The following is a 15,820-nucleotide window of genomic DNA, read 5'->3' as shown; positions in this document are numbered from 1 at the left end:
TCTTTTCTTTTCTTTTCTTTTCTTTTCTTTTCTTTTCTTTTCTTTTCAAGACTAAGTCTTTAGGGGACAACTAGGTGGCACAGTGAATAGAAACCGGCCCTGGAGTCAGGGGAACCTGAGTTCAAATGCGACCTCAAATACTTGACACACTTACTAGCTGTGTGACCTTGGGCAAGTCAACTCCAAATGCCTTGCCTTCCTCCCTCCAAAAAATAAAATAAAGACTAAGTCTTTCCCATCTTGCACAGGTTGGAACTGCAGAGGCCATTCATGGGCCTGACCCCACTAATGACTGGTTCTGTTTCCAACATGGGCCTGTTTGCAACCTCATGGCTCCCCCTACCCCAACCCATTATTAGGGGCATGCCTTATTGACACCAAACTTTGTGGGGACACCCAAAGCATAGCCTGCCGTAACTTAGGACTCCTCACTCTCAAGAGATCCACAGCCTCAGTCTCCCGGGTAGCTTGGATTACAGGTGTATGCCACCAAGCTTGTTGATAACTCACCTTTGAGAGGCTACATGGTAGAAAAGTCAGGTCCAGAGTATGGAGCCCAGCTTGGGAAAAGCAGGCCTTGGTAGGACCCCCCCCCCCCCAACCATCTGACATGGAGCAAGATGATCACCCTAGGGCAAGAACTCAAAGTAATTGGAGAGTCTAACTTTGGTTCATGGATCCAAGTTCAACAGTCTTTTCTCTGTACTGTTTCTCTCCCTCTGTCTCTGTCTCTCTCTCTCTCTCTGTCTCTCTCTCTCTTTCTCTCTGTCTGCCTCTCTCTGTCTCTCTCTCTCTGTCTCTCTGTCTCTCTCCCTCTCTCTCTGTCTCTCTCCAGGGAACCAGTACATTTCATAAACTTTACAAATGTTGCATATATACAGGTGGACCTCACTTTAACCAAATGTTACAATGAAAACTCTTGATTTCTATAACTCCTACAGTTATCCCTTCCACATCATGGAGGATAGAGCCACAGCGCCCCCATGATCTGGAAAATCTGAGTAAAATTTTTTACCCCTCCATTACAGAGAAGTAGTCTGATTTTTTTTTTCTTTTTCATTTTCTGGAGGTGTTTATGGTATCTTATTGTAAAAATTGGGTTAAGTATTTGGCCATAGGCTCTGTGTCGTCCGCAGCTTCCTCAAAACGCCCCAAAAATTCCCACTTAATTTCTTATGCCAACCTGTGATATATCAAAACCATGATGGGGAAAGTCACTGTATACTTGGTGTTCATTATTTGCTTTGCAAAATGTGGGTTCAGCACAGGATTACTTTAAATAGCAATTGCCACTAAAACATTCTTTAAACTTTCTTTTCCTCTTTCTCTTCCTTCCTTCCTCCCTCCCTTTCTTTTTTTCTTTCTTCCTTCCTCTCTTCCTCTTTCTTCCTTCCTTCCTTCCTTTCTTCCTTTCTTCCTTCCTTCCTTCCTAACTTCCTTCCTTCCTTTCTTTCTTTCTTTCTTTCTTTCTTTCTTTCTTTCTTTCTTTCTTTCTTTCTTTCTTTCTTTCTTTCTTTCTTTCTTTCTTTCTTTCTTTCTTTCTTCTTTCCTTCCTTTCTGTCTTTCTTTTTGCATGTCAGGGAACCAGATTTGTGATTTCATTGGTCTAGAACAGGGGTCAACTAACTATAGCCCACAGACCAAATCCACCCAGCTACTTGTTTTTATATGACCAGCAAGCTAAGAATGGTTTTTACATTTTTAAATATAAATTATATTTGTCCCACAGGCAGTAGTTTGCCATCCCCTGGTCTAGAGAACTCCCAGTGAAGAAACCCCCTCCACCAATGCAGATGTGTACCTGCTCCATAGCTGGCTAAGGCTAGTATGTGTAGAGATGTGTCAATGTTAAACCCAGGCTTTTTTCACTTCTTGATGAATCAGAACATTTTGTTCACTTTGAGGCACCGTTCAGATCAGTTTGGAGAGTTTACCAGGGGTGGGGAACCTGCAGCCTCCAGGCCACATATGGCCCTCTAGGTCCTCAAGGGCCACCCTTGAGGTCCTAGAGGGGATTTGTTGTGTGAACTTTGGATTCAGTCACAGGGCTGCCCTTGAGGACCCATAGGGGATTTGTTGTGTGAAGTTTGGATTCAGTCACAGGGCCGCCCTTGAGGACCCATAGGGGAGTTGTGTGAAATTTGGATTCAGTCACAGGGCCACCCTTGAGGACCTGGAGGGCCACATGTAGCCTCTTGGCTGCAGGTTCCCCACCCCTGGTTTAGATAGTAGAGAAGCCAGTGTGGAACTTAGAGACTCTTCATGATTCTTCCTTAGTTTTCTAAGAGATCTGTACAAAGTTAGTTAGTCTTAGAAGAAATACTAATTCTGATTGGCTGTTGATGATAAAACTATAAACTCTTCTTGGTGGTCAGGAGCATTAGGAGCATGGTAGCAGAATCAAATCTTACCAGTGCTATCTCATCCTACCTGCACATGGAATATACAAGAGAAATGAGATTATTCAATCCAAGTCACAAAAGCTGCCAAATATTTTCTTTTAAGCTAGAAATCACCAGCCAATCATTTATTATGGACATCATAGCATAACAGAATTAGCAGGGCCCTTAGAAACCATCTGGTCCAATGCCCCCCCCCCACGTTACAGATGGGGAAACTGAGTCTTAAAGAATGGAAGGGACTTGGTTATAGTCACACATGGAGATAATGACAGAACTGGGACTAGAAACCGAATCTCTGGACTCCCAGGTCTAAGAATCTCTCCCCCCACCAAATTGCCATTATACATTTTAGAAATATAACTAAACAAAATAAAACACTGCCAATATATTGTGCAGGAGCCCTTGTATTTGTTGGGTAGCTAAATTGAGCTTCTTGCCTGGGATTCAGAGTAGGAAATATGTGGATGTCTAGGCTATAATCACCTGCAGGCTTTGTTATGGGGGGTTTCCATGGCTACTCAGCTCCAAACACACCGGTGGATTGGATGTAGTGCAGCTGTGTCTTTAGTCACAGCCTATTTCTCTTCTCCTTCAGCCTCCTCATGGTTGGGGGCCAATAATTCAGGCTCTGTGGATGATGGAGGCACTTCTTGGGGGGCAGTTTCCTGGGCTGGCACCGACTCGTACTCAGAACTTGGAAGTGTCTTCGTCATAGGCCTATGGGAAAGAAGAAGGCACAGAAAAGAGTGCTTTCATGAGATAGAGACTGGACGGGTGAGGCATGTGGAAACTGAGGCACATCCTCTATGCCAAGCCCCACAACTGAAGTGAGCAAAGTGAGAAAGACATCCAAAGATGGAAGGAAACCATAATAAACATTTCCTAAGTTCAGTTAAGTATCAGGCACTGTGCTAGGTGCTAGGGATATTTGAGAAGAAAAGACTAGGGGAGGAAGAATCCAAGGGCAACCTCTAATTCAAGTCAAGAAACAATTTGCTAGGATCCTAGCTCTAGAGTTGGAAGAAACTAACTAATCCAATGGCCCCATTTTACAGAGGAGGAAACTGAGGCCCAGGGAGGGGAAGTGATCTGCCCAAGGGTTCACATAGTGTCCCTAGCTCTAGAGCTGGAAGGAGCCTCAGAGATCATCTATCTAGTCCAATGGCTTCATTTTAAGGCCCGTGAATGAAGTGACTTGCCAAAAGTCACACAGGTAATAAACATCAGAGGCAGGATTTGAACCCAGGTTCTCTGACTCCAGAGTCAGGGCTCTTTCCATTGTATTAGACAGTACAAGGTACCCAGGATAGCTGTCCAATATGAATTAAACTCAGTAACTTCTGAGGCTCCTTCCCACTCTGAGAACTCCCAGACATGGGCAGAGAATGCCATTAGTTATTTGACCTAGGGCATGGCAGAGCTTAGAACCTAGGTCTGCTGGTTCTTATTATAAGACTCTCTCTGCTTCATCACACTGCCAGTCCTACTGAATGTCACTGGTCTAGGGTATGACATGATATTAACAAAAACTAGCTCTTGTGTCTTTGGGGGGGGGCAGGGCAATTGGGGTTAAGTGACTTGCCCAAGGTCACACAGCTAGTAAGTGTGTCAAGTGTCTGAGATTGAATTTGAACTCAGGTCCTCCTGACTCCAAGGTCAGTGCTCTATCCACTGTGCCACCTAGCTGCCCTAGGCCTTGTGACTTATGCTAAAAATGGCCACATTACAGAACAATGCATTTGATGTGTGGTTAAGAAATATCTATGTCAAAAAGGTCAAGAATCTCAAAGGAAATAAGGGCAGAAAGTATTACTTGCTATTCCTCACACTCAGAGTTCCATCTCCTACCTTTGTGGCCCTTTTGCTGTTTGAGTCCCAGACCTAGAATTCTCCCCCTCCCAACTGCTGAACTCCTAGAATCCCTGGTTTCCTGTAAGATTCAGCTCAAGTGCCAGTCTTTCCTACTTTGATCACCTTCTCTCCAAAGCTACCTTCCCTCTACTCTGTATCTTATATGTTCTGATTTATACATATTATCTCCACTAAAATAAAAGCTCCTTGAGGGCAGGAACCGTTTTCACTTTTTCTTGGAATCCCCAGTCCTTAACACACAGTAAATGCTTACTTAATAAAGCTTGTGATTGATTGAATTTACTAGATTTCCAATTACATTGTAAAGCAGTAATCATCAAAGCTATTTGGTACAGGTTAAAAAAATTAAAAAGCAGACTAGCAGAAGAAGCTAGATAGGCAAACCTCAGAAGTAATCAAACATAGTAACCTAGTGTTAGATAAACTCACTAATATCAACTACTAGGGAAAGGACTTTGTCTTCTACGAGAACTGCTGGGAACGTTTAGAGCTCAGAACAGTGCCTGGCACATAGTAAACATTAATAAATGTTTATTGAATTGAATCGAATTGAACTGGAAAGCAGTTTGGCAGAAATTCCGTTTGGACCATCATCTTACAGAAAATACCAAAATAAGCTTCAGTTGGATAAGCACCCTTAAGGCTTAAAAGGTCACATCATTCAAAGAAAATGAGAGGAAAATGGAAGGAGGAACTTTTCCTAACAATGGCTAAGGAGAGAAGTCTTAATGAAACAAGATAGAGATGGACATAATATACAAAATAGAGATGTAATTACATAAAATTAAAAAGCATTTGAATAAACAAGATCAATGCTACTAGAATCAGAAGAGAAACTATAGACTGGAGAAAAATCATTGCATCAAATATTTCTAATATCTAATATTCTAGCTATTTAGAGAATTAACACCAAAAATGAGACCAAGAGTTATTCCCAAATAAATAAATGGTAAATGGATATGAATAGTTTTCAAAAGAAGAATCACAAATTATCAATATATGGAAAGTTGTCCCCCCAAAAAAATAACAACAAATTAAAACAATTCTGAGGTTTTATCTCATACCTATCAAGTTAGCAAGTATGGTAAAGACCAAATAGTCAATGTTGCCGGGGCTATGGGAAGACAGGCACACTAGTTGCTTAGCATTTAGCACAGTGCCTGACATGTAGTGAGTGCTTAATAAATACTTGTTGACTTAATACATTGTTGGGAGAACTGTGATGTAGTTCGATGATTCCGGAAAACAGTTTGGAATTATGTGGGAAAGTAACCAAACTGATTATGTCCTTTGACCAGTTAATGTTACTATTACAGACATACCCCTAAAGAGACCAAAGATAGAAGGAAATGCTGCATTGAATGACAAAATATTCATAGAAGTAATTTTTGGGTTGGGACAAAAATGGGAGGAAAGTGGGTTCCCATCAATCATGGATTTGCTGGACAAATTACAGTATATGTGTTATAAGAAATGACAAATAGGAAGAATTCTGAGAAATTTATATGAATTGATGTGGAGGGAAGTAAGTGGAGCCAAGAAAACAATGTCTGCAATGACCACAAAACATAAAGTCAAACCATACAGTATGTTACAGAACTCAGAGCAATTCAATACAGTCTTGACTCCTGATTATGGAAGGTGCCTCCCACCCCCGGGTATGAAATCAGGTATGTGTTATCAGACATCAATGTGTCAGAGGATCTTGCTTAGCAGTACAACCCTGTTACAAAGGCTGGTGGGGCGAGTTATTGGGAAATAACAATGATGTGACAAAACAAAAGATTCAAATATTTTTCAAGACAAGAAGTAGCTATCAGAGTCAGGTTAACAACAGAAAAATTCTCACTGCATCTCCTTCGTTAGCACTTTTCTTTTCTTGGACTTGGCCTTCGTCATGAAAAACCAAACAATCAAGCTGATGATGATGGCGGCCAAGAGGGCTCCGATCAGTGCCCCGACAATGATGCCTGCTTCTGAAGCTAAGAGGGAAAAAGTCTTGTCAATAGTTGGCTCACATCATGAACCTTCAAGCTAGGGAGGGATCATTAGGATTCTTGATCTTTAGGGATCCCTGAATTCCAGACAGTGTCCCTCAGTGATCCCACAATGGTTCTGTATGTGGGAGTAATGGGGAAAAGATAGATCATAGGATCTTAACTCTAGAACTGGAAGGGACCTCAGAGACCAGCCAGTCCATTTTACGGAAGAGGAAACTGAGACCTGGAGAGAGAAGTGACTAGCACAGGCTATTACACACAAGCATTAGGTGACAGAGACAGGATTTGAATCCAGGTCCTCTGACTCCAAATCTTTCCACCATACCATGCTGCCTCTCCCCTTTCTAGGCTGCCTAGGTTTCCTCCTCTGTATAATAATGAAAGGGTTGGGCTGGAGAGATAGTCTTTAAGGGCCCTTCTTTTTCAGCCCAGCATTAGGATTCATGGAGGTGTGGAGCAAGAGTCAGCTTTCTCCAGTTTGAGAAAGGGGTATTTGGAGAAAGTTGGGTGGCTTCACTCAGGTAGTTACCATTTCCTTTGTATATGCTGAGAGGAACCATAAGGGAAACTAAGTCAGAGATTATGCAGGGGACTCTGATTTTATGTACCAGGCCTAACAATGAGTGGAGAGGCAGCAAGGCCCAGCGAGTTGAGTGAAAGCTTTAGAGTAGTTGGGAAAACCAGCCTCTGATCCATTCTGGGTGCCCAACCCTGGGCCAGTCACTGAACTCTCAGCACCCCAGGCCACTCTCAAAGACCATAAATTACAGTTAAGTTGCAGGTTTGTAGAGGGGTCTCCAACTCAGCCTTTACCTCAGGAGTGTCCACTAATGAATAGAATCAAAGTTCTAAATCCTGGAACAAAAACAAAGTAGGGAAAAAAAGCAAGAGAACCCAGAGAGGAACCAGGCATCCATTTGGAGTTCTGTGAGTATTCATTTGGTTGAAATGACTCTGGGCTTGGTATACACCAAAGGTCACAAGCAGGCCATGGCGCATTTATACTATCAACTCACGTCCTGTGGTGAGATCAATCTCGCATGAGCTATTCCCAAGCTTGTTGCTGGCAATACACCGGTAGTGGCCTTTCTCAAAGGTGGTCAGATTGTTGATAACCAAAAGCCCAGTTGTTGGATCTGTCCAAAACAGGAAAGGTACTTTTGAAATAACAAATCGACACATTTGAGCAAATAGCAATCCTTCGATAAATCGCACTTTTATTTTGTGCCTACTGAACGCCAGGCAAAGACAAGAAATAGTCTCTACCTTCAAGAGTTTACAGTCAATTAGATGTGGCTGGAGATGCCTGGACTTACTTGGGAATGTATGGTGAGTTGTGGCATGGCTCTCCGTACCACCCCATGGCCAAACCCTGCTCATCTTTAAAGCTCTAGCTCCAATGCCATTTCTTTTAGGTCACTGAAACTCAACTCAACAAGGATTTATTAAGTGTCTACTGTGTGCCAGGCACTGTGTCAGGTTCTAGACATACAAGGACTGAAACAAAACCGTCCCCACCCTCAAGAGCTTACCTTCTCCTGGGAGGAAAAAAGACATATTCAAGAAAGTCCATACAAAATACAGAGGGTCCCAAAACTCAAAGGTTAGTTCAAGGGTAAAGCAACCCCGTAGAAGGGTAGATATATGGGATAGCATTGGAGTTAGGGCTTTGGCCATGGTTAGGGTTGGCATTATCACTAATGTTAGAAGTATTTCGTTGGAGTTCCAGACTTTAACAATACTCATAGGATTGTCATGGCACCCATAACCCCCACCCTGACCTCCCATATTGGGAATGTCCCAAGTCCAGATATACCCTTCAGTGATACTATAAATACTATAAATTGGACCCAAAGTAACCTGCCCCTAAACTGGACTAGAAACAAGTTGGCCTCCAGGGATGGGGAGAGGAGGCAGGCCACATTAACCTATGTGTCATCATCCTCTGTGGGCCTACAAAAAACAATAGACTGAGATCCAATGAGATAATTACTCAGTACTGGAGAGAGTTGCCATGTTAAGTTCTATTGAGTTCTAGGCTCAGGCAATACTCACTGGATTGTTCTGTCACGGGTTTGACAGTATCTTCTTCCAGTTTAAACCACTGGTACACAGGGGATGGTGTCCCTTCAGAAGAGTAGCAAGAAAGGGAAATGGCATGCTCTGCTTCTGGGGTCCCTCGGATGCTACAATAAGGCTTTGAAGGTTGAACTGGAAGACAATAACAAAGAGTGAAAATTCACCAGGAGGGTAGCAGTTTGTGATAATTGTCCTTCCTTCCGCATTTCCCAAAGTGCACTTCAATGATGTTTCCAAAACCTCCCTTGGCAATTTCCATAACATCGCACCCAATAACTGTACGATGCTTCAGCTAATGAAGGTCCACATGCTGTCTCTCTATTCCAGCTCCCCACAGATTTATAAACAAGAACTTCTGCACTATATATAATTAATGAAGCAGATATACTTAAGGAAATATAATGTTCGGGGGCCAAATTTTTTCAAAGAAAATCAAAGTTGTAGTATTTGATGTCCATCATTGAATGAAAGAGAAATACCTATTAAGTGCTTATTATATACTAGGCATTGAGCTAACCATTGATTTAATCTTGCTAGTAGATGTTATCTCAACTGGCAAGTAAGTCTAGGCTGGGGTCAATCTGTCATAGGGATCCAGGGCAGGTAGAATCAGCTTAATGTGCACCCATGCAATAGAATTAAAAAAATTAATCTATTTATTTTTAGTTTTCAACATTCACTTTTATAAGATTTTGAATTCTAAATTTTTCCTCCTCCCTCCACTCCCCCTCCTCAAGACGGCATGCAATCTGATATAGGCTATACATGTACAATCATATTAAACATGTTTCCTCATTAGTCATGCTGTGAAAAAAGCATCAAAATAAAAGGGAAAAACCATGAGAAGGAAAAACAAAAAAAGAGAAAATAGTTTGCTTTGATCTGCACTCAGACTCTAGTTCTTTCTCTGGATGTGGATGGCATTTTCCATCTTGAGTCTTTTGGAATTGTCTTAGATCATTGCATTACTGAGAAGAGTCAAGTCTATCACACAATATTGCTGTTACTGTGTACAATTTTCTTCTGGTTTTGCTCACTTCACTCAGCATCAGTTCATGTAAGTCTTCCCAGGTTTTTCCGAAACCCGCCTGCTCATCATTTCTTATGGAACAATAGTATTCCATTACATTCATATGCCACAAGTTGTTCAGCCATTCCCCAATTGATGGGCATCCACTTAATTTCCAATTTGTTGGACCAACAAAAAGAGCTGCTATAAAGATTTCTGTACATGTGGGTCCTTTTTTCTTTTTTATGGTCTCTTTAGGATACAGACCTAGTAGTGCTATTGCTGAATCAAAGGGTATGCACAGTTTGGTTGCCTTTTGGGCATAGTTTCAAATTGCTCTCCAGGATGGTTAGATCACTTCACAACTCCACCAACAATCATACAGTGGGATTTGAGGGGTGCCAGAAGATGCCTCCACTTCAAAAGCTCTATCTCTCCTATAAGCTTACCATGATGCCTGACATGCCCTTACTAGAGATTCATTCTCTAATTCTCAGAATGTCAGAGAAGGAGGGAAACCTAAAACAGCAAAGGTCACAGAAGGGCATTTGAGTCAGCTCACATCTGAGATAAATGAGGTCCTGAGATAGGAGGCACCTGGCCAAGATTACACCGTTAGGCCCTGTTGTTGTTGTTACTCAGTCATGTCTGACTCTCTGTGACCCCATTTGGGTTTTTCTTGGCAAGGATACTGGAGAGGTTTGCCATTTCTTTCTCCAGATCATTTTACAGATGAGGAAACTGAGGCAAATGGAGTGAAGTGACTTGCCCGGGGTCACACAACCAGTAAGTGTCTGAGGCCAGATTTGAACTCAGGAAGATGAGTCTTCTTGATTTCAAGCCTGGTACTCTCTATTCACTGTGCTACCTAGCTGTCTACAGATAGTCCCTGAGTCTCTAAGAATCCCCAGTTAAAAAACAAAATCCTCTCCTCCTTCCCCTCCCTTCAAGAGGGGAATTTTGGATCATGAATTGATCCTATGACTTTGACTGTGAAGTGAACTCCCACTGAGGAAATACTACCCATCAAAGCAAATTAACACTTCTTTTGCAAGGTTTTGGAGCAGAGGTTCTTAACCCACAGTAGGAGAATTTCTTGTATTTCAATATCATTGCTTTCCATTGCAATCCTATGTACTTTATTTTATTCATTTAAAAATATTTTCTGAGAAGTGGTCAATGGGCACCAGACTGCCAAAGGGCATATGGCACAGAAAGGTTAAAAACTCTTAAAAAGCTATTTCGTATTAGAGTCAAACTTGAACCCAGGTCTTTGTGACTCTGGACTAGGCTCCCTATCCATCACTGATGGTGTCTAACTTAAATCAAAACAGATTCCTGCAGGCTGCATATTTACTTAGAAAAACACAAATTAACATGTTATATTGAATTTTATGTATTTTGTTAAATGTTTTCCAATAACATTTGAATCTGAATGCCAGCTTTGAAACCTCTGTATCACATCATTTTGCTTCATCCTGAGAGGACTGACAGGTCAAAAATTATTCCCATTTCCTTTTATATGTTGGTTTTCCCATTAGAATATAGACTTCTTGAGGATAGACATGGCTTTCTTTTTGCTTCATATTCCCAGAGTTTAGCACAGTGCCTGACACATAGTAAGGGAGCTAGGTGGCGCTGCAGTAAATAGAACGCCAGGCCTGGAGTCACAAAGATGTGAGTTCAAATGTGGCTTCAGATATTTACTAGCTGTGTGACCCTGGGTAAGTCACTTTCACCCTATTTGCTTCAGTTTCCTCATCTGTAAAATGAAATGGATAAGGAAATGGCAAGCCATTCCAGTATCTTTACCAAGAAAATCCCAAATGGAGTCACAAAGAGTCTGACAGGACTTAAAAACAACTAAGTAAGTGGTATATAGTAATCCCTTAATAAATGCTTGTTCACTGACTACCTGTAAGGCTTTAAAATTTGCAAAACACTTTCCACACTAAAACCTCATGTGGCAGATCCTTTTAATGTTACAGATGAAGTTCTGAGAGTTGAAGTCACTTGGCAATGGTCACGCAATTCATAGTATGAAGTGAGATTTGAACACAAATCTTCTGCTCCAAAGTCAGTCCATGTTTTCTTAAACCACATTTCCCTCTCCTAGACCCTGATCAACAGGGCTTCCCTCATCCTGTTGGAGCAGGACTACAAATAGTGCCTGCCAACTCTCCCTTCCCTCTTCCCCAGTCTTCCTCCAGTGTTCTAGCCAGAGGCCAAACCAAGTCTCAGGGTAATTTGTAAGACTTGGGGCTAGTATGGTGGATGTGCGTGGGTTGGAGCCCAGAGGGAGTGAGAGGAATTGGAAGACCAGTGGAAAAGACTAAAGGCGGGTTTTTCCCAGCCTCCAAATAAAACAGTGGAAGGGGTTGACCTGAGCTCTGAGCCAGGGAAGAGATGAATAGAAGCAAGTCACCCCAAAGAGGTTAGAAGTGAAATGAGAAAGGACTTCTAGCTGAGAAGGAAAAGTCAGAAAATCTTGACAACTATGTGGGACTATAACCTGTAATATAGCTAGAAATGACTAGCCCAAAGACATGTTGGCCCAGGTCTTTCTGTCTTCTTTTTACAAGTAACAAACTTGCTATAAATGTTCTTTGTTGTTGAGTCAGTTTAGGTTCTGTTGGACTCTTTGTGACTCTTTCTTGGCAGAGATACTGGAGTGGTTTGCCATTCCCTTTTCCAGCTCATTTGACAGATGAGGAAACTGAGGCAAACAGGGTTAAGTGACTTGCCTAGCTAGTCAGTGTCTGAGACCGGATTTGAACTCTAGGCCCAGACTCAGCACTCTATCCATTGCACCACCTGGCTTCAAATTGCTAACTTAATGCTTGCAAGGGAATTAAGGATACTTCGATGAGAACTATAAAGTATCAGGTTCTGCTGTTCCCAGAATGGGTAAGGAAAGGGAACAAGCATTTATTATGTGCTGGGCACTATGCTAAGTGCTTTGGGAGATTTTTGGCAGGTGGGGGCATGGGCTATAAAGATCAGAGAATATCATTAAATTACTAATCAGCCCTCTAAGATTGAACCCGGCCAGGTTCATGTCATTCTAGAGTTCTTTTTTTTTTCTGAGAGATGGGTTCCATCAGCACTGTAAATACCTAATTTTTCTCCTGAGGGCAAGAATATCAAATCGTGCCTTCCCCTTACCTGATGGCATGGTGTGGAGCAGGAAAAAAAAATAGTACCTCATTAGCCCCTCCCTTGGAACAGCTCTAATTTACCCAGATAAGGAGGTACCTGGAACTTCAAGGGAAGGGGGAGGCGGCTACAAAAGGAGAGAGCACCAAACTTGGAGTCAAGGGACATAAGTTAAAAAATTATGCCTGTGTGACCTTGAGCAAATCACTTTACCTCTCTTGGCCTCATTTTCTTAATCTTCTAGTTCTAGTGCAGGCCTGCACAACTTGCTGCTCACTGGCTATATGTGGCCTGTTTTCCTCTACATTTTTCAACGGGCTGCCCAAAATCCTTTGGTGGGCTGCAGGTTGTACAGGCCCATTCTCAAGTCTTCTGATTCTAAGGAGAAGAATATCGGGTCCTACCTGGGCAATAGGATGGCCTAGAGCTAGAACCTCCATCTCATGACTCTCAGACCAAGGATCTTTCTGTCTGGAGGATTTCTCCCTCTTTCCTGGGTGGACCAATATGATGGCAGAGGTTTCAAGGTTCCTTAGGCATTCTCTTGGGTTCTTCTCTTTATATACTCTTTCTCAGCAATCTCATCAGTTCCCATGGGTTCAATGACCATGTCTGTTCAGATAACTCCTTCCTGACCTCCAGTCATACAGCACTAGCTGCTTTCTGGACATCTCTACCTGGGATCTCATTGGCATCTCTGCTTCAATATGCCCTAAAACAGGCCCTTAACCTACTCCTCCTCCACACTTGCCTGTTCACATTGAGGGCACAAGGACATAATTTTCCTTCCAGTCACCTATGTTCAGGGTCATCTATGACTCTTCTCTCTCCATCAAAGAATTTAGTAGAGTGCTTGGTACATAGTAGGCACAATATAAATGCATGTTCCCTCTCTTTTCTCTTCTGTCAGTCCCTACACACAATCACTTGCCAAGTCACCTCTAGCCTCTGTTTCCTCAACATGGCCATTACCCTGGCTTAGACTCTCATCCTTTTTGAGTTCTTCCATGGCCTGAGGCCAATTCATAATTTTTTCTTTGAGGCTTTGGATGTAGCAGTTTTGATTTTGTTGTCTTCTTCTAAGTGTGTATTTTGATCTTCCTTGTCACCACAGTAACTTTCTATAGTCAGAATATTTTTCTGTTGTTTGCTCATTTTTCTAGCCTATTTCTTGACTTTTAACTCAATGCTAAATTGGGGCTCTGCTTGATCTATGATCTAAGGAGAGGTGTGTTTGTTCTCCTGGCCTGTGCTTTGGTCTGTGAGTGACCACAAGCACCCTTTTTTTGCCCTGGAACTATGACCAGTGTCCTTGCTCCCCTGTGGCCACAACCTCTGGCACACTAGTGCTCTTCCTTGCCCTGGGACTGGCACCCAGGACTGTGACCTAGATCCAAGTATGCGTAATGCAACAGAGTCCTGCCCTCAGTGCCAGCGAAGGGACCTTTGTAATCTCCTTCTGACCAGATATTTGACCCCCATAGCGTCTGTTGGCTAAGAACTCTAAAAGCAACCACCACTGCTGCTGATTCAGTCATTCCAAAGGCCTGCTCTTGGTTTGCTGGGGCCAGGTCTACATTGGTGTAACCTGTACTAGACTGTGCTCCACTCTCACCCAGTGCAACAGACCTTTCCAGCCAACTTTCTATATTGTCTTGGGCTAAAAAATTGTTTCATCTCATCCTTTTATGGGTTCTGCTGCCCCAAAATTTGTTTTCAGGAATTATTTAAAGGTATTTGGAAGGGAATTTGGGAAAGCTCAGGCATTTCCCTGCTTTATCTCTGCCATCTTGGCTCATTAAGTTCAGTTTTGACTCTATCAACAAAGGGACTGGCCCACTATCACATGGAAAGTTAGAAGTCTCCTATCTCCCAGTCCAAGGTGCTTCCCCACACCCAGGTTTTCTTAGGGACTCCCTGAAACAATGTCTTTTTTATATCTCATTTGTAATATTTGTTTGCTTATTGTCTCTCTCAATTAAATCACAAGCTCCTTGAGGGCAGGGATTGGTATTGCCTTTCTTTGTATACCCAGTATTTAACACAGAGCCTGGCACATAGTAGGTACTTAATAAATGCTTGTTGGCTTGACTCCCTGGGAGCTACACTATTCCCTGGGACTACATTGGTAGTAGTTCCCTATGTCACAGAAGAGAAATGTACTCCTCCTCCCTCACAATGTCCCTCCAACCCAAAATTGCACCCCTTGAAACAAAAATACAGAGGAAATCTTTGTGGTACCTAACACATTGGTCACAACAAATCCCTGGTTATTTCCCTGAAAATCAGGTGGGTTGTTGACATCGCAGATATAAATTCCACTGTCTGAAGGTTGCATGTTGGAGATGGTGATGGAAGCATTTCCTAGGTTGGAGGCCCCTGTAATCCGGTCCTTATACTGTCCAAAGTTAGATGGTTGTCCATCTGCAGAATAATAAATCTGAGACAACAGAGAAATAAGAGGCAGGTTTATAAAAAGAAACCTTGGGCATTCCAAATCATAGCATGTCAACTGGGGGATCCACATTCATACCAGGACAAACCTCTCTGCAGTAAGTGCATCAGCTTAGTAAGCATCTGAGGCTAATTTTGACTCAGGTCTTTTTGACTCCAGGTCATGCATTCTTTCCACATACCACCTAGCTGCTTTATGAGATTCAGTCCCAAAGTTTAGCACAAGATCCTTTTTGATCCTGGTTTTTATCATTTACTACACTGGGGCTAAGTCCCCATTTTTCTCCCTGCCCACAAACTCTTTGGTCTAGGTTTCTTGAAAACACACAGAAATTCTGATCAAGTCCTGATAGAAGCAAAAATTCCACTCACTTGGGGTAGCTAGGTGGCGCAGTGAGTAAGAGAGCCAGCCCTGGAGTCGGGAGGCCCCGGGATTGGTTCCAGCCTCAGATACTTAACACCCACACAAAAAAGTACTGGCCATGTAACCTTGGGCAAGTTACTTAACCCCAATTGCTTAAAAAAAATCCCACTCACTCCCTGGGCTTTGTAATCAGCATCTTAAATGTGAGTGGCAACCTCAAAGTCATTGTCTGCTGAGATGCCCCAGCAGAAGGCACCAGTCTAAGAACCCTGGGAGCTTTGCATACTGTACAGACAACATCTATAGAAGTTCATTTTTCACTTAGATACAGACTGGTGCTCTTTCTAGTCCCCAGAATGTGAGAAAAAGCACTGATGTGCTCTGACTTGTAAGACACCTAACACATGGTAGTCTCTCAACAAATATAAACATACTGCAAGTTCCCTATGGCCCAATATACTCCAGAGAGGTTCATACAATTGAT

The 15,820-nt window shown here is 42.4% G+C and overlaps 1 protein-coding gene across 1 annotated transcript; it reads right to left on the bottom strand.

Moving 5' to 3' along the window:
• Positions 1–2,840: 2,840 nt before the first annotated feature.
• On the bottom strand, positions 2,841–14,871 carry VSIG1 (V-set and immunoglobulin domain containing 1). Its single transcript, XM_069100373.1, has 5 exons — positions 14,760–14,871; positions 8,330–8,485; positions 7,291–7,410; positions 6,124–6,256; positions 2,841–3,119 (listed from the first exon to the last, which is right to left on the bottom strand). The coding sequence occupies exons 1-5, from the start codon at positions 14,854–14,856 to the stop codon at positions 2,978–2,980; spliced, it is 648 nt and encodes a 215-aa protein (XP_068956474.1). The 5' UTR covers positions 14,857–14,871; the 3' UTR covers positions 2,841–2,977.
• Between the last annotated feature and the right edge of the window lie 949 nt (positions 14,872–15,820).

Source organism: Petaurus breviceps, unplaced genomic scaffold (assembly GCF_028583685.1).
Source record: "Petaurus breviceps papuanus isolate PSGF00001 unplaced genomic scaffold, PetGlider_PUasm1.0 400, whole genome shotgun sequence".
NCBI lineage: Eukaryota > Metazoa > Chordata > Mammalia > Diprotodontia > Petauridae > Petaurus > Petaurus breviceps.
The sequence above is the reverse complement of the archived record's forward strand: the minus strand, read 5'-3'. Positions and strand labels throughout refer to the sequence as shown.

What these genes read in the sequence shown, in the direction of transcription:
- VSIG1 (XM_069100373.1), bottom strand. Translation starts at nt 14,856, where the DNA reads ATGCAACCTTCAGACAGTGGAATTTATATCTGCGATGTCAACAACCCA. An exon ending in GATTGATCTCACCACAGGAC is followed by an intron (nt 6,257 to 7,290) that starts GTGAGTTGATAG and finishes TTTCCCTCTTAG; the next exon opens with CTTCAGAAGCAGGCATCATT. An exon ending in GTGCTAACGAAGGAGATGCA is followed by an intron (nt 3,120 to 6,123) that starts GTGAGAATTTTT and finishes TCTTTCCCATAG; the next exon opens with GCCTATGACGAAGACACTTC.